The following is a 23,642-nucleotide window of genomic DNA, read 5'->3' as shown; positions in this document are numbered from 1 at the left end:
AGGATACAAAATGGTGGCCGCTGGCCGCGTTTAAAGGCAGGTGACTGCTATATAAAGGTTCTATAAGATAGCAATTTCGTGCGGGGGATTTTTCAGTGGCCACAATAAGTGAGTGGCTGCTAAGACAGGTTTACCTGTATACATTTGTCCAGACAAGAGAATTGCTTCACGTACCAAGATCTGACCATTCAAGAGCCTGGTGGATTACTCTTTCTTAGACGAAATATAACCCTGATGATCCAATGTGCCCATACACATATTTGGTCCTTTCTAGCATAGATACAAGTCTTCCAAATCCACTTCATTTGTATTTGGAGCAAACTTTAATTGGCTTTTCTCACGTATACCTTTCATCATGACAGGTAAACTGTGAAGGAGGCAATTTCTTTTTCGGCAGTACTTTCAGTAATGCTTTGATGATACCAAATTGTAGCTACATGTATATAATTCCATCTTCCTGCAAATGTCAACTTTATGCCTCTACCTACGTAAACATCACAAGTGCACAAATCGGACGTGAAGAAAAGATAATCATCACCTAAACATTGCATGTTGTGATTGGCAGTGTTTGTGCATTCTGACAGCAGAGATTCATTGGGAGTACATAGCCATGCAAGTACAGGACCTTGGATCAACCCTGCCTTCTGGATGGATGGCACATTATTACTCAAATATTGACACCTGCCCACTCAGACCCAGTACTCCATTGCACTGTTGAGAACAACCAGAGCAGCCGCCCCGATGCCCGCAGACAGGGCCCAGACGGCCATCTTGACCACCTTGTTGCCCTGCCGGGCCCCAGCGGGCCCTGGCTGGTTGTCCGGCCCGCCTAGCTGCTCTCGTAGTCTTCTCAGGACAGCGTCCGGCCTCTGGCCCAGAGTCCTCACTTCCAGCTCTCTGTGCTTGTTGATGCTGGTGCTGAGTTCACGTACACAAAGACACATAAGCAATGTTTTACACCACTGATCCATTCATTCACTCATAACATTCATCGACCTGTATGACACAATGCACGAGACCATTTCCTGAATACTGCTCGTCACATGGAACAAACTGCAAGGGCTTTGCATAATTCACCTGTTTTCTGAGGTGTGCGTGAAGCAGATAACTTTGTAAAGTTTGTATCCTACTTTTCACATGTAGAAAAACGATGTGGGATCTTTTCTGTGTATTCGTTGTGGCTCTGGCACATTACACAAATTGCACAGAACTAACATTTCCTATTCAAAATCAAAAGGGCCCGTAATGTTACATGCAATTACTTTACCACAGGATCATGGCTGTTCTGTTCCCAGGGACAAACCTATTTAAAGATTTTATAATATAATCATCGTCAGTATTTCTTGGATGTTTTTATCTACCAACCTTATAATGTTCCCTGATACTGAACAAACAAACAAACTAACTAACTAACAAACAAATTACTACATGGTTCTTGTTCCTAAACATTCTAAATATTTGTGTACATTAAATGGGTTAGTCAAATACCGGTTAGTGATTGGCTAAACACAGTCACATGATGGAGATATATTCGTTATGTTCGCCCATGGGCAGAACATTTTTGTAATGTTCTCCCATGGGAAAACATTTTCACGTAACAAATGACAGAAGGCCTAGGACCGCGCGCACAGTGAATTTGGCTCTGCGCGAGCGATCGAGTGCGTTGTGCTGGTGGTTGACGTTGACGTATTTGACGTATTTGACGTATTTGACTAACCCATATAATATAACAGATGATGACTTTTGTTGTCGGGAACATGTACCAAACGTTCCATCCTCAGGGTTTGAAATGCTATTTCGGGAGGCTATAAGTCCCGAGACGAAGTCGAGGGACGTATAACCTCCCTCAATAGCATTTCAAACCCTTCGGGTGGAACATTCGTCATCATCTATATAATATCCCATTGGACAGAAAAAATTCACTTCATTCAATGAATTATCAGCTAAATGCAGTCTGATACTGTACAGGCCGAATATTTCGCGAGGTTTTTATTTTTGCAAATTTTGAGTCGGGCGCTATTCGCAAAATTAAAAACACACAAAAATATTAACTCTCATCCCGGCATGACTGCAACATGTATGCATGCACTCTCTCTGTTCATTGTCGTACTCCATAATAACGGATTCAACCGCTCGCAAAACTGTAGAGAAGTCCTGGGCCCTGTTTCATGAAGACTTATAATTGATAATATAGTTGATTTCTATCATAAGTCTACGGCAGCCTGTGTGTTAAGGAAATTTATGATCGATTATATCTTTTGATAAAATGGGGCCCTGATTCGCAAAAAAAATTAGACTCCCTAGATATATGGCGTAGACAGTAGTAGAACATCGCCGCCACACCCACCTTTGTTTATACTGGAGCTGTGCCTCCTTGGCCATCTCCTGAGGGGGGTATTGCACAAAGAGGTCCCCCGCCTTGACGACCAACTCCTCCATGGGTAGGTTGTCTGGGATGCGGGACAGGAGACTGTGCACAAAGGGCATGTCACACTCCACCTCCAGCACATCGCTCTCACGCTCCAAGACAATCTGGAATATTAAAGGTGCACATTCAGAGGTAACATTGTCTCCTTTCTACATACAATTAAGATGCTTACAAAGGCATGGAAGACACTATGAAAACTGCAATTAGTATTTAGTTTGTGTTTCTGATATATTACTCATTCTTCTCATTATCATTATAACCATCATCGTTACCATTATTATCATTCACATCATCAATGCATGTATCACCTCCAACAGCATCACTACCATTACCATCACCACCATCATCATCATTATTACAACATCATTATCACCACCACAATCACCATCACCATCGCTATCAACATCACCATCATCATCATCACCATCACCATCACCATCACCATTTTCATTGTACCAAACATGATTACCGTATGCATTGTGCATTCCTCACAACTGAGTCAGTAATACAGCCATGCCATTTTTACAAGTATTTATATCCATCCATCCATCCATCCATCCATTCAACTATCAAGTATCCATCCATCCAATTATTCATTCATCCATCTATCCATCCGTCAGTCACTCCATCAATCCAGCCATCCATCCACAAATACTTACAGCAGCAGCGAGGTAAACCGGCATGAGAGGATGGCACGCCAGGAAGAAGTCGTACAGCCTGACCACGCTGCGAAAGTCGTTCAGGACGTGACCATACCACGTGATCAGCCAGGCAAGTGCAAACACTGTACCGACTTGAGATCTGTAGGTACATAAACAAAACAAAACAAAAAAAGGAACTTAACAAAACTATGAACCTTTTCAGCCACATCAGACAAGTACTACCAATATGGGAAGCCCTTGAGACTAAATATGATGTAAAAGCTTAAATGCTCAACATCTTATTGTCAATTTTTTAAAGCATTGTCATGGTTTAACATCAGAGGGATACAATATCTGGGTAAGCTCCTGCTTTTCTCCAATATCACTTCACACACAACATTTGGAAATCTCAAGGGACAACTCACTTAGTACTGCTTCTCAATCAAACTACCTTTAACCTAAATACACAGAAGAGTTTTGCATGCATAAAGAGATACATGTGTCTGTATGCATATGAATGTATATACAGTATGTGCATGCATGTTTGTATACATGAAGAGAGCAAAATGGACTAAGTGTCAATTTCAAACATTAAAGGTGCATGGTCCCAGTGTTTTAGTCAAATGCGTACGCGGGTGCACGGCGCAAGTTTCCTATAGAGACCTACGCTATCAACTCCTCTTTAGCGCTTACGCTTTGGCCCACTTCCCCGAGTAAGAAGAAGTCCGATTCACTGTAGTCAGTGGTCCGATCACAGTTCGGCTCATGATTCGGCTGAGGGGGATGACAGCTTTAGCAAACTTCTTTTGTGATGTCATAATAACAAGCACATATGCACGCACCCTGGCATTACTACAGACTGCGCGATGCGCAGAGAAGACAACAAAGGCAACGTTACTTAGCAACACCTACTCACTTTACTCTTGATGACAGCTCATCTTCGGTAATCTTCGTATCAATGCTAACGGTGATCGGCAGTATCATCAACAGCGCCCTCTACACTACCGGGACCATGCCCCGTTAAGGTAAGTCCACCATCAGATAAAGTAGAATAAAGCCTTTCTACTGGTACTTCACATGTTGTGTAAATAATAAAATAATTTTAATGATATGATAAAAAGAAACAACACATTTTCTTCTTATTTTCTTTGGGTTTTTTTCACAGGTTTAATTGTAAATATCTCAAATTGACAAGAATGGAGTTAACTTGTTTTGTGATCAAGCTTGTCATATGTATGTACATGTACATAAGTATGTGTGTATGTATGTAATGTATGCATTCATATGTACTTACATAATAAGTGTTTGTGTGTATGTATGTATATATGTACTGTGTTTGTGTGTATATGCATCATTATATGAACACATATAGGAATGCATACATATGTATACATATTTACAGGGATACAGATAGATAGACAGACAAACAGACAGACAGATGGATGAGGGATGAAATTACATAAGTTTTTGTGATGTGGCATTACCTGTCAAGGAACTCATGTAAGGTTGGATTGGCCTTCCGGATGATTGGCAAGAGGTAGTTTAGCATATGTTTGGTTCTGTCCATGGTGGAATCCATGAAGTCGCTGTACTCAAAACAAGGAACAACCATCAATCAGCTATCATCATGATTGCGTATCATTTATTAAGGGACTGGAGAACCTTACAAACACTTCGAATACTGACCAGCCAGTTTAGTACCCTGTAGGATTATGGTTGTGGCTGATTCTGTAGTGATACAGATTTCACTTTTGCTTCCAGTCTTCAATGGTTGTGTAGTACTCGGTACACCACTCTTGTTTGACCCGTTTAGGACGAGTCCAGAGTATACTCGGGCAAGGGTCTATGGGAAATGCGTGTTGTAGCAAAATCAGTCCGTCCTCAACGGGTTAATTCGGCAATCCTCACAGGGATTCTCTCATATATTTGAAATCACCATCACCTGGGGGGCACTTCATAAAGGAACTTGTCGGATAAAATGTCCGACAAGTCAATTATATCCGACAAGTTCAGAGAAATCAGCCAATCAGACTAAAGAATTTCTCAAAACTTGTCGGATATAATTGACTTGTCAGATATTTTATCCGACAAGTTCCTTCATGAAACACCCCCCTGGTAAGCAGGGAACATTTCAGTGTGACAACTATGCCAATACCCATTGAACCATGCTGCAAATCTCAGGGGGAAAGACAGTGTGCAAACACTGGAATCAGCAAAATGTCTTTATTTCAACACAAAACATCTTCTGACTGTACCATGTATATCAAATGCCAGAGTCGCAACTCACCATAAGTGATGTGTTGATAATTTATCGACAAGGGCAAATGACATTTCCTTGCCGACAACCAGAAGAAATGTCACCACAATGTCATGGTAGCCCTAGGAAAGGACATACAAAGAAGAAAGAAAGAAAAAACATTTGTTTATATCACTTATTCCACTGCCAAAGAATGAGAAAACATTTGTCACAATTGTGTCAAAAGTTTTACTTTGATCTTTTATTAAAGTCTGTGTTTCACAGTGCAGGTGTGCTATTTTTCAAGAAAGCAATTTATGAGTACTAGCTGATCAACGACTAAATCAACTTATATTGCTCTCATTCCACTGGGAAGACATTTTGGACCAAATCATTCAAATACGATTGAAACTCACAAACTATGACACTGAAAAAAAAAAAGAGAAAAAAAAACCCCAAAGTTTTGAGCAGAGCTCAATGATTGGATGAAGCCATAACATCGCTCAGTCCTCAAGGGCAAAGACAGCATATTGTAGGCATGGTCCAGAGACCTTCCACAGGGATCACAGGGGGACCGCAAAGATTCAAATCCTACTTAATTACAGAGAAGCAATGATGTCTGACCTGATAGTAGTGCAGTTGATCATTGTTGATGAGCACTCGGACGATGATGTCGACAAGCTGATCCTGTAGAACCTCACGCTGCTCATCCCGCATTCCTTTAAGGAATATGGTGGACAACAACAGTTCTTATACATGTATCATTGAATGACAGGCCCACAGTAGCAGAAACTTATAAAAAGAATGGAATCAAGAAAGATATTGACCTCTTAGAGTACAGTACTCTTGGGTATTCAAGCGCAACATAAGAAAAATATCAATGCATTCGACTGCCATTTTGTTGTCATATGTGGTCACAGATTATTTAACAACACTTGATGTAAAATGTCATGTGCTAACTGTCATTAGGGAGCTTTAGATTTTGACGCGCGGACGTTTGAGCCGACGCTTGCGCTGGACGTTCTCCTCTCCCTGCGTCGTGTGGAAAAGTACCTTTAGATTACGCTGGGACGCAACGTATAAAAAAATAAAATCGCGCCCCCATATGATCAGTGCATGAAGAAGCTCTCTACGTCGCAAACTGTGCGGACGTGAAAATAGCCCAGTACGCGTAGTAAACAACTCAGGCGACGCAAGCTAAAAATAGATTGACTTTACGCGCGCTACTGCGCAAGCTCAGATCATGTTTTTTTCCTTTGAACGTCCGCGCGTCTAAAATATAAAGCTCCCTATTGTTGGGACCACACCGAATGATTCTATTTTGTTTTTATTTTTTTGAAAGCATACCATCCTTCAATGTCATTGTAGATTTTTCCTGTCAGTTATACTACACTGGAGGGAAATCTACCGTCCCCCCCCCCCCAAAAAAAAAAAATGTTTGAGAAGAATTGGTGAAATCAATGCAACAGATTAACAAAAGTAAGGGCAAAACTGGGAAAGTACCGCAAAGTAGATGTTAAGTTGAATGACATCATCTGGTATCTCTGATAAAGTTACTGTAGTTTCAATTTCTTCATGAGATAGAAATAAATGTAGATGACGTTGTCCTTTAAGATGCATCAGTCAATAGTATAAGACACAATGAGAGAGGTCGGCTTACCTGGTGGAAACCGCTTGAGAGAACGGTTGACATCGAGTACTACCTGATTGTAATCTCTGTGTTCCTCCAGAGGCATTTCTACCAAGGAAGGAGAGAAAACCTCAGTATGATAAATGTCAAGATATAGGCCAAACACATTCACACATAAACTGAGCATTCATATCAGGTACTTATCAACCATCTGGTCTGCATACATAGATTTTAATAATTTCAATGCATTCTGGCAAGCCTAAGAAACGCTCACATTGTTTCGCATAATAACGCAAACATGGAATATTGTATTTAGCGGTGTGGAAATTTTTTTGCATTTCGCTTGACCAGAAGCTACCACGAAAAAAAAGGCATGCGATTATTGTTTGCTCTGATTCGTACCACTATGTAATGTCTTTATTCCGCGGAATGAAAAACATGAGAAATTCATCATATTCGACAGATCTAGAGCGCGAAAAATTACACACACGAAAATATCCACTTTTACAGTATTTGCGGATATTGTCACGAGCTTTGCACTCTGGTATTAAAAGTAGCCAAACTGAGATTATGAGAATATTCATTGAGATATTGAAATATGTAGAGGCTTTCATCCACAAAATGATACAAGGATAGCTTTGCTGAAATTGGCCCAGCCTAAAAATCTCAGCGCTTGAAAGATTCCATGTTTCCAGTTGTCAACGAAACACAAGAGAGGGGCAGTTCTTTTAGTTTTAACTAGAAAAAAGAATAACCAGCAAAATAAACACAGGTATATCTGATACTGTCTGGTAGTTTTTGTGTCATTATTCACCAGTGCAACATAATGCCTACTAAATCAAGGTGATGAACATGTGCCCATGCTTGTTTTGAGACAAGTGGATTTGAAAATAATGTGCACTTTTGTCAACAGATATACAGCATAACTGCATGTACTTTTATCTTGTGTGAACATGTACCTTCTGCATGACTACATGCTCACAGAGTGAAAGAAATTACATGCAATGCCTGGCTACTCATCAATTTTCCAGAACTTGCAGTAGATTGGCTAGTAGTGCATGTAATCTTGACTGGGCTAGGAATATGATGTCACTTCATTTTAAGTGACAGTATTGCAATTATGCTCAATTAAAAAAAAAAAAAAACTAACAAAAAAAGACTACTAGTATTTGTTTCAAGAGGTCAAACAGCTCGATCATATAAACCATATTCTTCAGAACTAATTTACACTTTATGAGGAACTGATATCAAGCAGAAAAAACATGGATTAAAGATCCTGATTGAGGCACTAATGGATAATCAAATATTGCCAAAAATCTTGTTAATACAGACTGCAAGCCCGTCTGCCTAAAAAAGACAATGCATGCATCAACAGAAGAAGGAATCTTATATACATGTCCAGCGTAGAAGATTGTACGGGCAAAATGGACAACACTCCCAAAGAGGATCAGGGTCCTTGAACTCAATTTGACTCACTGAGTTTGGGGGGTTGGCAGAAGACATTGACATTGAGCAGCTTGGGCCAGGCTTTCCTCCGAATCTCATCCGTAAGCAGGCCACCCCGGGCAATGGCCAGCTTGCGGAGCGCTGCCACATCCACGGGATCGGAATTCAGCGCAGTGTGAATTGCAGCAAGTTTGGCTTTGCGGGCCGATTCTGGTCCTGCAGTAACACAATGTCACACAAAAGCAATGACAGACTATAAAATGATGGTCTCTTTTGAGAGGAGGGTAGATGATCATCAGGTTTTGGCATCTGTAAAATTATTTCTACATCTTGGGAGCGGGAGGTAGTTAATGGTCCAGGATGAGACAATAGTCTGTTTTCAGAAAATGAGATAATGCACAGAATGCTTCATAATGTTCTTGAGGGTGTGGCATAACATGCTGCTAGCTTTCAAGGATGTTGCATAAAAATTTGAGCATGCTGCAGCGACATGCTCAAACCCCTCATGGACCACCCTGACATGTACAAACATGTACTGACATCTCACACTTGTATCAATCAATCAATAACATTTTACCTGGTTTAAATCAATAAAAATTATTTGTCATTGTCATAGCATCCTTCTAAAACAGACTGACATATTTGTTCAGCACTTCATGTCTCTAATAAAACATGATATTTTAGTCTTTATTTCTGCATAATATGTAGAGAATCAGTCTCCCATTATCTTCCTCTCTGCCAGAATTAACACAATATTTGCTAGGATATTGGTTGTGCTCTCATATGATTGCACACCAAATCCAAATGCATTCCCTCAGCCTACTCAGAGCTATCAAGAACTTCAGATACTGTCATATTTGTGCAACACAGCCACTGCCACCACTGTTGTCATGGCAACAGTGGGCATCATGCAGGAAGCTGACGGCACTCATGAGGTGGGTTGTAATTGGCAAGGCTGTCATGCTGGCGTACTGTAGACACAATGTACAATCACTGAATGCCTTGTGCAGCCCGGGAGGAATTGAGCACAGAGTCAAAAAGTCTTCATTTGAGTTCCATGTACTGCAAACAGAGTTTAGCAACTGAACCACTTGCAATGAGCTTACTCTCACACATTTAGCGCAGTATCTGACTGACTGACAGGTTGGAATACATGCTGACAACAATGCAAGGTTCTACTAAAACAATTAAAACAAGAGACAAATTGTACACTGAAGCAACAAGTAGATGTTAATTGTCCTTTTCACCAGACTGTTGCGATACATTCTCTGCCTTTCGTATTTCAATAATAATCACAAATCACTGATGCTTTGTGTCAATTCCTGAAATCCAAAGTATTCTTTCTTTGTTTTATAAAGGGTAATGTACATTAAAGAAATATATATCCTGGTTAAATATCTTGGCTCTCCTCCGCAAACAATGAAAAGAAACATATTTGTAAAGGACAGAAAAAAAATGTTGGCAGTTTTCTTGTTCATTTGTTTTTTATCTTATACTTGATGAAAACACAAATATCTCTGACAAGGCAGTGTGCATGCAACTCAAAAGTCAACATATTCACATAACAATGACTGAAAATATATTCAAAATCGTAGCCCTGCAATTAAAAACAATGCTAGCAACAAAAACAACAACGGAATGGAAGGGCCATGCAAGAATTCCCAACTTGGTTACAGCATGACATCAAGTCAAAATAAAACCATTGTAATCTTTGCTTTTGTAATCTTGGCTTTCATGGCATGTGCATGCATTTGCCCAATGCTTGAAACCATGAGAACCACTTTGCATACTGTGAAACGAGGAATGTTTGCATGCATTTTAATTCCGTGAATTTCGCGAGCGCCATCATTCGCAAAATTAAAATGCACGCGAAAGTTCTTGCCCACACAATATGCATTGGATGCCAGTGGCAATTCGCGAAAATTTCATGCTGCGAGAAAGGTCTTCAGCTCCAATTCGCAAAATTTTAATGCCGCAAATATATCGTGTTTTACAGTATCTGTTGCTAAACACTTACTACCAAGGTCAGTACCATATACACTATGACCATGGACAACATGCCTTACATACAATTGTGGCTGTCCAGTTTGCTATCTACAGTAGATATGACCAAGTGAGAAGTTGTATCACAAGTATCTCAAGATTACATTATCACAGATGAACTAAAACTGCAACGTGTTATGCCTGAAGGGAGACATACCTTGGGGTGATTTAGAAGCAATCGGTTTGAAGGTAGCATTGATGTCTGGGCTTCCAGATGTCTTCTTGTTGGGTGGGCGGTGCCGTCGTTTGGTGCTCATACAGACTTCTCCTCGAACTTGGCATCAAAGTAAAATCTCCCCTACAGTTTGGGCCTTGCGTGTGACTTGACGGCAAAATGCTGAGAGCAGCAGACCTGGCTAGAGAATGGAAGGATCAAATGCAGTCATGGGGCCTGACTAAAATCAAATTAACAACAGATTCATACTATGCAGGGTGCTACATAAGCACTTGCCCGATTGCCCGGGGCAAGTGAAAATCAAATTCGGGAAAGTGTTTTTGAACATTAAGAACAAATGCTTGCCCGAATTGGGCAAGCAAAAAGTTTTGAAGTCACTTTTTTTTTTCACTTGCTCCCCCTCCCAACAAACGCACAAAGTCAACCATACAGAAGCCCAAAGATAATGGCTGTTTAGTGATGCAACACACTAGATCTCATTTCAGCAACTTTCTAACACATTCTTTTACTTTACGTCATGTACATGAAGAATCCCCAATGCACTGCAGAGGCAACACTTGATCGGTGTGCCGTTTATTCCAATGATTGTGTTTTATTAAGCCCTGGACTAACACATGATTTTCTATATTATTTCATTTTTTACTTTCTTTTCGGACAAGTAAAATTAATGTTGGGGCAAGTGTTTTGCAGCAAAATTGAGAATCTGCTTGCCCGACCGGGCAAGTGGTATAATAAAGTTACGTAGCACCCTGCTATGGACAAAACTGCTAGCAGTACATAAACATGCCACAAGTACCATATAAGTGTATTTCTGACTGGAACAAATATTCTATTCTCTCCTTTTGTTAGGAGACTACTAGAATAAAGGGTGAATTACAATGTACATCAAAGCTTACACATTGCCTCAACTCTCTGCTATGGAAGAATATCCCTGATGTAACACATGGTAGCTGAACAGGTTTTAAAATGTCTGACTAATTATGCTGCCACAAGAGACGTGGCAGTAAAGCTTTTACAAAATATGTCTTTAAGTTGTTCAAAGAGGCTACTAGTATTTTACATATGATCAACATTGTACTCTCATGAAGATGATGAATATCAATCACAAATTACATTTGTTCAAGGGCAAAGTTTAGTAACATTTACAACATGATTGCTTGCTATGATAGTATCGAATTTATGTGAGGTATCAATTCTATAATGATCACCAGGTAATTTTTTCTCTGGGCCTCAATGTGCTGTTACCTTCTTCAAAATAGCCAGTCACGATTATTCCATTATCAAAATTCATTGTTATTTTTTTTATCACTAAAAAACAAACAAACAAAATGGTACAACAGTGGTAAAATTTTGAATGTGTACGATGAATACAACACATAATGTTTTAAATTTTGACCATTTGGGTCCCAGCCCAAAATTGCTATGCCCCTCAGTGCCCAATCAAGCCCCAGTTCTAACACTGTCATTTACAACTTGTTTTTCACCTTTAAGAATAACTGGTTCAGCACAATTTGGTTGAACTGCTTCCGGATGTAGAGAAAATAGCTTTGATCTCTGATCATTTCTAAATTCTGTTCAGAAAGTAGATAACATTGTATGTGCTATTAAAGATAGTTTGCAAGTACCGGTACTGTAGATACATTGTACACTCAGGTGTTGATTTGTGTCAAAAATTGGTTCTCTGACTTAGAATGTCAGGATGCAACCAACACGACTTGTATTGGGTGTGTCAGCAGACTAGCAAAAAACATTTATAAATAAATGGAATATGCTGCACTGACCACACTGCAATGATATCAACTTAAGCATCATTTAAAGAGCAATCACCATTTACATGTTTGTATACAGGTACAGCATTAGAGGGCCACAAGTTGACTGTGATTTGTGTACTATTTTTTAGTGTTTGATACAGGGTACCCATGTACTTGTGTTTCTAACATGTTACTGATTTTAAGACATTCATTGCATAATTCCAATACAGATACACTCACTGTAACCTATTCACAAGAATTTCATTGCCATATCTGACATTTAAACAAGCTTATCCCAGGGCTCTTCAAAGTTTGCATGCATCTCATTTTATCCCTATGTGATATAGATTCTACAATTGTATCAGCAAATATTTGCCAGAATCTATCAATTCTTAAATGAAATGGTATGTAGTCACTGCTTACACTGGGCTAGAGACACTTGTGTACTACAAATGATCCAAAGTGGGTAAACTGGCAGCTGAATGATTTATATTGCCAGATATGTACAAGTAGAGGCTTGTGTACAGTGTAAATCATGAGACAGTATTCTTTCTTAAGCATCTCTCACTACAAAGTGGAAATGGGAATGTACATGTACTCCTCTGTCTATAATTTCTGCTGTACAAAGTGTATAAACACATTGGTCATTTCTAGCACATGAGACAAAAGAAAGAGTGAAACTGGATATTCCTGGCACTTTTGTCTTCATCTTTCATGTTTCAATGTTTCCTATGCAAATATCAAATGCAGCTTCCCATTTGATTCTCACCAACGCAGAGTTTCAGGCGATACTTGCGTTTGATCTGAAGTTCCACCGCATGTCAAGTTTCTATCATTTATCAATGGGGCCGTGCTGTAACATGCCAAACCCCACAGTAAGCATTTAAACAGAGGCCAGCATACCCCACAACTGTGCCAATTCATCACACTTGGCATTTGCTGGCTATTTCAGCAGAACGTGCGCCTCCTCCGCCAGGCATTGGCGTGTATGCATACGATGAGTAGTGAGCAAAGCTAATGTCATACTAATTTTTTGTTATTTCTGCGCGCACTTGGCAACTTTTATTGCAATAATTTCCTTATTTAAGGCCAAAGTTCCATCAAAATGACAATGTACTTTGAAGAGAAACTGAAACATGTGAAAACATGATCCTGTAGCCCAAAATATCAATTAGAATCATTCTATGCCGAGGTAACTAAACCTCGGGGCAAACCCCTGGATAATTGCAATTTTTGAGGGTCTGTAATACTCCTATTACCCTAGACACCGTAAAGCAAGCCACCCATATTATTCATTCGAAATTCAATCATAACACTGTCCACAATTTGACCAGCTGCTATACATGTAAAGACCTAACCGAACGTTATGCTTTTGCGTGTGGTGCGTGCGGTCGAACTGTTGATTTTGGCACGGGAGGTCGAACCTTGGTGCAGGTTTTTTATGCATCCAATAATATTCAGAGAAAATTTCGACTAATTTCTAGTGTAGTCAATGCCGCCATGCCCCCTCCCAATGGCAATACTCATTTCATGAAATTAGAAGTCTATTGATTGTCAAATTAGAACTATTTGGTTCACAATGCCAATGCCAGCCCAATGTCTGACAATTGCCAATGTCAATGACCATCGACATCGTTACTTGAGAAGCTCAAACATGTCAGAATATAGAGTAAAAGCCCCAATTTTCGGACACTTAAGCTTTTTTGCAATATTTGTTCAACTCAAATAATACTCTACAAAATTACATCTATAATAATGTATGTTAAATATATCAACCTACTTTTTCCCAATATTGATTTTGTTAAATAGATCATAAAATTTCACAGAATCCCCAAATATTACCTTGTCAATTCCCCAAATTTCGGACAGCCTCTCCAAAATTCGGACACGCGTGCAATGTCAACACGCATACAAGACCGCTGAAAAATCCACGCCGCCATACCTTGTTGGAGCAAGGTTGCATCGGGGACGTTGCGGCGCCCCTTCGTGTCCGAATTTTGGGGACTCTGCACTTGCATTTAGCCCCTGTACATTTATTCACTGCATCGGCACGTACAGAGATTTTGTTTTTCTTTTGTGTTTTTGAGGATACCATCAACCTCTGACCTTACGATAAGCGAAAAATCTTGCAACAGAATGGCGTAATTTTTCAATTTTTAGCGCTTATTCAGCGACCCTCATTCTTTACATGGGACCTAATTTGCGCGCGCCTTAAGCCTTTAGCCTTTGGAAAAGTTGCGGCGATTCTGCGTTTTCGATGGCAAAATTTGGGATTTTAGATGGATTTGTGGAGGTGACTCAGGCACTTTCCTGTGGTGAACGAGTGTGCCAGTATGTTCCAGCAGAGCATCAACACTGGAAAGGTTCCATCTGACTGGAAGTACGCCTTGTAACACCTGTCCATAAATCTGGTGATAAGTGCATCCCTGGGAACTACCGACCCATATCATTAACATGCATCTGCTGCAAGGTCATGGAGCATGACGTGCTTAGTAACACCTCCAAGCATGTTTCTAGGTACAACATCTTCGTGAATGAGCAACATGGATTTCGCCAGAAGCTGTCCACCAACACCCAACTTATCTCAGCAACACACGATTGGGCACATACACTCCAATGCAGGGGACAGACAGATGTGGCTTTTCTGGACTTCCAGAAAGCATTTGATCGTGTCCCCCACTGCCATTTGGAAACCAAACTAAAATTCTATGGAATCACAGGGGATACACTCCGTTGGACAACGGCACTGCTATCTGATAGGCAACAGGCAGTAATTGTCAACGGCTCCAGGTCATCATGGCTGTCAGTGACATCAGGAGTGCCCCAGGGATCCGTAATAGGACCAGCTCTTTTCTTACTCTACATCAACGACATTACCAGTAACATCCAATCTACTATGCGCCGTTTTGCTGATGATAGTGTTATCTATAGGGACATCCACTCAGAAGATGACAACATCTCCCTTCAACATGATCTTGAGGTCTTATCCACCTGGTCCAAAGTCTGGCTTATGTCATTCAATGTGAAGAAATGTGCAGTGCTTACCATTACAAGAAAGCGTAGACCCAACATTTACAACTATTTACACTATGCAATGAATCCATCCCTAGAGTTGACAGCTACAAATACCTGGGAATTACAGTCACCAAAGACCTCCGATGGAATAAACAATGCCAGCAAGACTCTTGGCCTGCTGCGCAGAACTCTTGCACCATGTCCAAAGACGGTAAAAGAAAATACATACAAAGCCCTGGTTCTTCCCAAACTTGAAAACAGCTCAGAAGCTTGGAATCCCTACACATCACAGTGTGTTGAAAACCTTGAACGAATCCAGAGAGCAGCTGCACATTTTGTTATCCGGGACTACCGAACAACTACATCATCTTCGAGTCTCGTGAGACAGCTTAGATGGGAACCTTTGCACGTGCACACACGTCGCCTCCTTGCACAATCCACAATGTTCTTCAAAATACGGCAGCAACTTGTAAATATCTCCTTCCCAGCTTTCATAACACCAGCAACATACATCAGCAGAAACGACCACAGCCTCAAGCTTACAGTACCTGTGACCACCATAGATTCCTACAAGTTTTCTTTCTATCCTCGAGCCATCCGTATATGGAACTGTCTACCACCTCAAGCAGTAACAACACAAACCCTGGCTGCTTCCTAAGAGGCTGCCCTTCCAGCTATTAGAAGGATGAAGCCTCCTATTGGTGACAGGATGCTGTAATTCAAGAGCATCTTTTACTTGCACATGCATCACGTTTTAACTGTACATATCCTGATACAGGGGAAACTCGGTATAACGAACACTGCTATAACAAGATATCGGTTATAACGAGGAAATTTTCTCGGTCCCAAATTTCCTTCCACACAAGTCTATGTAAAATGCTACTCTTATAGCGAGATCGGCTATAACGAAATAACTGCTATAACGAGATAAATTTTGTGACTTCCAAACAAAGAAAAACATAGTAAATCAAACCTGCTATAGCGAGGTAAAGCAAAATGCCTTCGGTAAAGCTTTACTTCGCCTGTGCTATCATCTTCCGAGATTGTAAAGCTTGATGCGCCAAAAACTGTCTTGTACACACATAATCATTTTTTTCAGTGCACTCCAGCTAGCACTGCATGTTGTACGTGTGAAGTGTGTGTGTGTGCAAGCACACTGACACATGCAGAAAATGTGGTGGGACGGCCATATGTATACATGACATCATCATGACGTTTAGCAGCTTTGAGGCAATCTGATGCTGTGATTGGCCTTCTACTTAGGGAATTCCCCGTCTTCACACACACGCAGTCATAATGTACATACAGAATGTGTCACATACACACACAGCATTGTGCAGACCATATTATTCAAGCTTTCCACACAACACACACCCATACGATAACCACATACCAATCCACAGACGATCTTGATACAATCGCAAGCTATATAAATTTACAAATTCAAACATCTACAATTAACAAGAAACACATTCTTGATATTGGATTTCCTTGGCGAAAAACATCTTCTTACCCATAAAGATGAGTAATTCCCTCACACACAATATCAAGTTATCAGTATTGATTGAAATATGATGGGTAGTCCCACATGTGCAAATTAATGTCTTTATTTTATGCCTTCTTTTATGCCTACTGATATAACGAGATATCGGCTATAACGAGGAAAATGACTCGGTCCCGACCATCTCGTTATATCGAGTTTCCACTGTATAATCACGTGCACCATCACATACTGCCACTGCACCAACCCATCCCAGTCTAGCTGTGCTCGCAGCTGTTATAGGGATTTCTCCATCAAGACTCAAGACTCAAGATGTGATATGCATGTGTTGTGACAGTAGAATTTGCTGGCTTGTGATAAGTGGTAAGTGTCTGCTGAATGATAAGACAGACATGAGTGACACACGCAACAGCTCTTCCTCTTCAGCTACTACTAGTCTTGGTTCTCCGCAGCATTCATCTTCCCCTATGCACTGCAGGAAGCAGGCACCCAAGCAAGGTCAACAGCTGTGCAACATGAAAATACTCAATGTGAACTTCCAGAGTTTACGGAACAAGAAGGAGGAATTAGCAGTACTGATTGAATCAACTGAACCCAGTATCATCATTGGGACCGAAACTTGGCTGAACAGCTCGGTTTACACATCTGAGATCTTCCCTCCAAATTACAATGTTGTTCGAAAAGATCGGCAGGATGGGTATGGTGGCGTCCTGATTGCTGTACGACGTGACCTTGTGTATAACATCATCAAAGTATGTGATGAAGGAGAACAGGTCTACATCAAACTGTCATTTGGTAAAGGCATGAGTCTAGTGGTAGGTGCAGTGTATCACCCACCAGGCAGTGATGTACAGTATTTAGATAACATATGCTCTACGATCGAGGAACTATCTCTCCAGAACAAGAAGGCTGTCTTGTGGATAGGGGGCGACTTTAATCTGCCCGACATCAATTGGGAAGACTTGAGTGTCAGTGGCCACAGCAATCCAGTTCCTCTCAACAACAGGTTTCTGGACATGATCGAGAACTGTAACATGCAGCAGATGGTTTCCTCGCCAACACGTGGGGACAGCATACTTGATCTCTTCCTAACCAACAGGCCGTCGCTTATCAACAAATGCACTCTGCTACCAGGACTTGGAGATCATGACATTGTCAGCATTGATTCTGACGTATCTGCAAAATGATGCAAGCCACTGAAGAGGAAGATATACCTGTGGAAAAAGGCCAATCTTTCTGACATGAAAAGGGACTGCCGACAGTTTCAGCAAGATTTCCTGAGCAAATATTGTGAACAGAGCTCAGTACATGAGATGTGGATTTCTTTCAAGACCAGCCTGCTGAACATGTTGGATACCCATGTACCTGCAAAAACAACATCTGGTCGATTTGGGCAGCCCTGGGTTACGAGAGCAGTTAAACGTTTGTCTAGAAGAAAACAGAAGGCTTTCAATCGTGCTAAAGCAACTGGCAGACAGCAGGACTTCTGCAAATACCGGGAAATCAAGAAATCGTCCCGTGCTGTTTGCAGACAGGATTACAATGAGTACATCAGTAACATTATAAGTCCTGACTCCTCTGCAAACCCTAAAAGATTTTGGAGTTTCGTCAATAGTAAAAGGAATGACAGCGCTGGAGTAGCTTCTCTGAAAGACATCCAAGGGAAGATACACTCAGATAGCACCAAGAGGGCCAACATTCTCAATCAACAATTCACATCAGTGTTCAACAATGATGAGGATTTGTCAACCATGAAAGACAAGGGACCAAGTCCATTTCCAGACATGAACAACATTCAGATATCTCAAGCTGGTGTCTTCAAGCTACTTTCTACCCTCCAGATACATAAGGCTACTGGACCAGACAGACTCCCTGCTCAACTGCTGAAGGAGCTATCTTCGGAAATAACACCGGTTTTGTGTTTGTTATTCCAGGCATCTCTAACTCAGGGAGACGTTCCTGAGGACTGGAAGAAAGCTGATGTCGTTCCAATATTCAAAAAGGGTGAGAGGTGCAAAGCAGTCAATTACCGACCAGTGTCACTTACCTCTATTGTCTGCAAAACTTTGGAACACATTGTCTGCAGCAGTATTTTAGATCACCTTGACAGCCACCAGATTCTTTCTGAAACTCAACATGGTTTCCGGAAGAGGCGATCTTGCACATCTCAGCTGCTTCTCACCATTCATGACCTCTCCAGTGGCATTGATTCAAGGAACCAGATAGACGTGATCCTGTTAGATCTCTCGAAGGCTTTTGACATGGTCCCGCATGGAAGACTCCTACACAAGATCCAATTCTATGGAATCCGGGGTAACACCCACAACTGGATTAAGGAATTCCTTACTGGCCGATCACAAAGGGTAGTGCTAGATGGATGCACATCTCATACCTCTTCTGTGCCATCAGGCGTCCCGCAAGGGAGTGTCATTGGACCCCTCCTCTTCCTACTGTACATCAATGATCTTCCTGATTGCATATCATCTGGGTCAACGGTAAGATTGTTTTGCTGACGACTGCATCTTGTACAGGAAGGTGGCAAGTAAGGAGGACGCGGATTGCTTGCAAAAGGATTTAGAGGCAATTCAAGAATGGGAGGCAGACTGGCTAATGCAACTTCACCCGCAAAAGTGCCAGGTCATGCATGTCTCCAATAAAAGAGCATTATCCAGAACCTCCTTTCCATACTTCATTCATGGAGAGCGTCTACAAGTCTCGGAAACTGCAAAGTACTTGGGGGTTAACATCCAAAACAACATGAAGACCCTAGTTCGCCCTGTGTTGGAATATGCCTCGGCAGTCTGGGACCCATCCTCACAAGAGAACATCAGGAAACTGGAGATGGTGCAACGCCGATGTGCACGTTTCGTCCTAGGTGACTACCACAGAGAAAGTAGTGTTACTGCCATGCTCAATAAACTACAGTGGGGCACTCTTCACGAAAGGAGAGCACAGCAAAGAGTCTACATGATGTATAGCATTCTTAATGGTCTGGTAGATCTTCCAGTCACCTACTTCATACCAGTTGCAGGACCGTCAACACGCGGAAACCCATATAAGCTTCAAGTTCCATTTGCCAGAACTCACTTGTTTCAGTCCACGTTCTATCCAGATGCTATTCGTCTGTGGAATTCCCTACCACCTTCCACCATTAGCTGCACCTCCTTGGAGAGCTTCAAGAAGGAGGTGCAACTTGTAAAGCTCCGATGAGCTCTCATCTTGTTTTTTAGCTGCACACAGAAATTTTTGTAGAGGATTTTTACCTGCACACTGTACACCCAGCACTTGACAAGCACAAGGTACGATAATACGCCAGAGGCGGACTGTACCAGACTGGAAGAAGAAGAAGAAGTGTCCGGATTTTGGAGGCCAGCCGAAAATTGGGGTTTGGTTCTTACTCTAGTCTCTATTTCTGTAACTTCAGGGGGGCATTTCATGAAACATTTTTGTCCGACAACTTGTCGGACAAATTTGCTCTCAACCAATCAGATGCAAGGATTTCAGTAGCTTTTAACATTTTATCAGACGAAATATCTGACACAACGCTTCATGAAATGCCCCCCAGATATCAACACAATTACAGGCCAGATCTAGAATCTAGTTCTAGTGTCAAAGACTAAAGTCAGGTCAAAATAGCGCATGACCCCTAAATCCCTGAATTGCCGTAACGGGTAAATTACAGAATACCGGCAACCAATCACGGAGAGCGCAAATCGCTCTGAAAAGAGCGTAATTACGCTTGCCGATAGCAACCATCTGAAATATTAATCCGATCTGCGATACGGTCCGTGATTCGGCTGTCGACGATTGCATTTGTTTACGTGTGTTTTCCTTGATCTGTGCGGTGAGAAGTGTGGTATCTTACGTTGCTGGGGGTTTCGGGGGTGTCCCCCGAATAATGTAGTTCTAGATCCTGACGATGCTAGTCTAGACTAGCCGTTAAAATTTACCCGAATTTACGATGAATACTCACGTTTTTAGGAGTTGAGGATAGTCCGTATCACAGAAATCGATAGCAATTTAGGTGAGACTAGAAAACAATCACTTATCTAATTGCTGGTGCTAGTTTACAGTAGAGCTTACGCACTGTGTGGGTGCTCTTGACAGCCCACCATGTTGACTCTATGCAGTCGTACAACAGTACCTACACACAACAGCTTATGATGCGTACGTGTGCAGTGGTAGCGCGTATTGAGTCTGCAGAACGCGCGCATGTTTACTAATACTAGTACAGTGAACAATACGTATAGCAGTTGAGTGCGCACTTGTCTCTTGACAATACGCGTATACGCGCTGCCTTGCCAAACTACAGTAGTGTGTAGTGTGATTGATCGTGAATGACTTGTGTCGAAAAGAGTGAAAGGAAGAAGAGCTGCTAGTTGTGATGACGTCATCACCTTTAAAATAGTTCCGTCAAAATCGGCTCGATTTTCTTTATCGACGATTTACTCGAGTTATCTTGATTTAGAGCAGTTTTCCTCCGAAACCACGCAATTTTCATAAAAATTGTGTGGTCAACCTACTTTTTGAAGGCCGTTCCGTTCCCGGGCTTTTTGGGGGCCCCAGACGACGGGAAAGATGAATTTCAGCCCGAAGGGCTGAAATTCATCTCTAAGGGAGAGCCGCCGGAGGCGGGGCCTTCGGCCCCGCCTCCGGCGGCTCTTATACGCACCAATATGCTAATTTATATGAGGCAAAACCGGTATTCTGTAATTAACGTTACTGTCGTTAGAACTTATAAACTTAAGTTTATAGAACTAAAACTTAGTAAACTAGTCTAACGTTGAATAGAGGTCGTGTCGTGTTGAACATTGATCTCTTTGTAATCACACCAATTCAAACAGCTGGGACTACACATTTTGTCACTACACACGAACATACGTGGTGTCTGGTCTACATCCACTGAGTGAACTCACCTCGCCGAAGCAGAAGCGGAAGTGCAATGCCTATTATCGACAGATAAAAATATTGTACAGTCACAAGTAGGTCCAGAGAACAAAATTCTGCTGCATATCAAGAGATATCTCCTCCTTTCAAGTCTCACTGGGAATCTTGCGGTACCAAGCAATATTCCAATGTCCGAGCGAGCGCCCTCTGTTGCTATACCGGTACATGTTTATGGTAAAGCTGTGGCACAGAACTGTGGGCTGTGGGCGTAAAGTACATGTACTTCTAAAAAACAAAAACAAAAAACGACACTAAGCACTGACTGATGGAGTTGACATAACGCGATAAATTTTAAGCGCGTTCCTCCTCCTCCTCCTCCTCCTCCTCCTCCTCCTCCTCCTCCTCCTCCTCCTCCTCCTCCTCTCTTCTTCTTCTTCTTCTTCTTCTTCTTCTTCTTCTTCTTCTTCTTCTTCTTCTTCTTCTTCCGAAACAAAAACAACTAGAGATTGTAATTTGTCATCACTGACAAATTAAGGTGATCCGATCTTTTTTTTAATCAATGATTCGAGTCCTGATACTGCAAAGTCTCAGCTCCAACATATTCAAATCTGAGAGAAATTCACCGAAGCATAAGTAAGATAGTGCTCGATAAAGAGAGTCATGTTAATTTTCACATCTAAAAAAATTCCCTCCCATTGAGATAACACGTCATAGCAAAGATAGAAAAAGAAGTACATATGACCTTTGACCCCACTTTGCACAGACAAGATGGCATCTGAGCAAAAAGTGGTTATTTTATGAAATGATCCCTGTAACATGGTCTTTACGTGTGCAAAATATGGGAAAGATAGGACATGTATTCACCAAGATACAGGATGAAATATCTATGACCTTTGACCCTAATTTACATACCCAAGATGGCGTCTGATCAAGTAGTTGTAATTTTATGAAATAATTTTCGTGACATGAACTAAACATGTGCAAAATATGAAGGTGATAGGGGCTGTTTTTCTTGAGTTATTGCAAAGAAAGTTGCAAAAAGAAAGAAATATTTCAATACATCGAAGACAAACTTTAATTTCAACCAAGTTTTTTCACGTGATCCCGACAACGTATGAAAAAACGAAGGGCACACTTACGATAGCCCTACATCTCAGCTATAACATAATAAAATCTTAGAGAAATTCACCGAAGCATAAGTGAGCTAGTGCTCGATAAAGATAGTCATGTCAATTTTCATTTCCATAAAAATTGCACTCCCATAGAGATTACACGTAAACTGGTCAAATTTGACAAGATTACATTTAATCCATTTTTACGAGGTGATACCGTTATCCAATCAGAACACTGTAATTTTATGTTTGAATGAACATTAAATAAGCTACATCATACTGAAATCTGGGTGAAAATTGACAAAGTACTAGTGAGATACGCTCGAATGAACTTGAAATTTGATGACGTCATTTTGAAAATTTACTTTTTTTACTTTATTAAGAAATTTGATATCTTTTAATCATTTTGTCAGCGTTGCCAACCCATGAAATGACATGTACAACTCATCAATTTTCAAAATATGTATAGAAAATGGGGGGTCACCGTCCATCCTGACGAGTAAAATCCGATTTAAAATTGGCAGTTTTTGGCATAGTTGTACTGTATATCGCCATTGACGCGCGCGCGGAATTTCAACTTTGACGGGCCCGTATGACGTCATATTGAGTCGGATTGACTTGAAACTTGGTAGAAATATTCCTTGACATTTCAGGCAGCCGATACGTGTGAAAAAACGGGAAATTTCCATTGCATATAAGCTGTGCGTGCGTATATGCGCGCGCGCGTACGCGTCCGTCCGATTTTTTCAATTTTTCAAAAAATGCTCCAAATGGTCT

The 23,642-nt window shown here is 41.1% G+C and overlaps 3 protein-coding genes across 3 annotated transcripts; 2 read left to right on the top strand and 1 right to left on the bottom strand.

The window, feature by feature from the left end:
• Positions 1 to 495: 495 nt before the first annotated feature.
• LOC139728901 (TBC1 domain family member 20-like) lies at positions 496 to 21,870 on the bottom strand. Its single transcript, XM_071639834.1, has 10 exons — positions 21,783 to 21,870; positions 10,582 to 10,780; positions 8,412 to 8,597; positions 6,966 to 7,043; positions 5,930 to 6,024; positions 5,357 to 5,448; positions 4,554 to 4,655; positions 3,088 to 3,229; positions 2,348 to 2,532; positions 496 to 918 (listed from the first exon to the last, which is right to left on the bottom strand). Exons 2-10 carry the CDS (start codon positions 10,679 to 10,681, stop codon positions 690 to 692), a joined length of 1,209 nt encoding a protein of 402 aa, XP_071495935.1. The 5' UTR covers positions 10,682 to 10,780; positions 21,783 to 21,870; the 3' UTR covers positions 496 to 689.
• LOC139728942 (uncharacterized) lies at positions 14,824 to 16,023 on the top strand. The gene has a single exon (XM_071639871.1). The coding sequence runs from the start codon at positions 14,824 to 14,826 to the stop codon at positions 16,021 to 16,023; it is 1,200 nt and encodes a 399-aa protein (XP_071495972.1).
• On the top strand, positions 19,624 to 20,076 carry LOC139728941 (uncharacterized). Its single transcript, XM_071639869.1, has one exon. It carries the CDS (start codon positions 19,624 to 19,626, stop codon positions 20,074 to 20,076), a length of 453 nt encoding a protein of 150 aa, XP_071495970.1.
• Positions 21,871 to 23,642: the final 1,772 nt, after the last annotated feature.

The sequence above is a fragment of the Diadema antillarum genome, unplaced genomic scaffold (assembly GCF_040938485.1).
Source record: "Diadema antillarum isolate AM-2024a unplaced genomic scaffold, OU_Dant_1.0 seq00000205_RagTag, whole genome shotgun sequence".
NCBI lineage: Eukaryota > Metazoa > Echinodermata > Echinoidea > Diadematoida > Diadematidae > Diadema > Diadema antillarum.
This window is presented reverse-complemented; position numbering and strand designations above follow the sequence as displayed.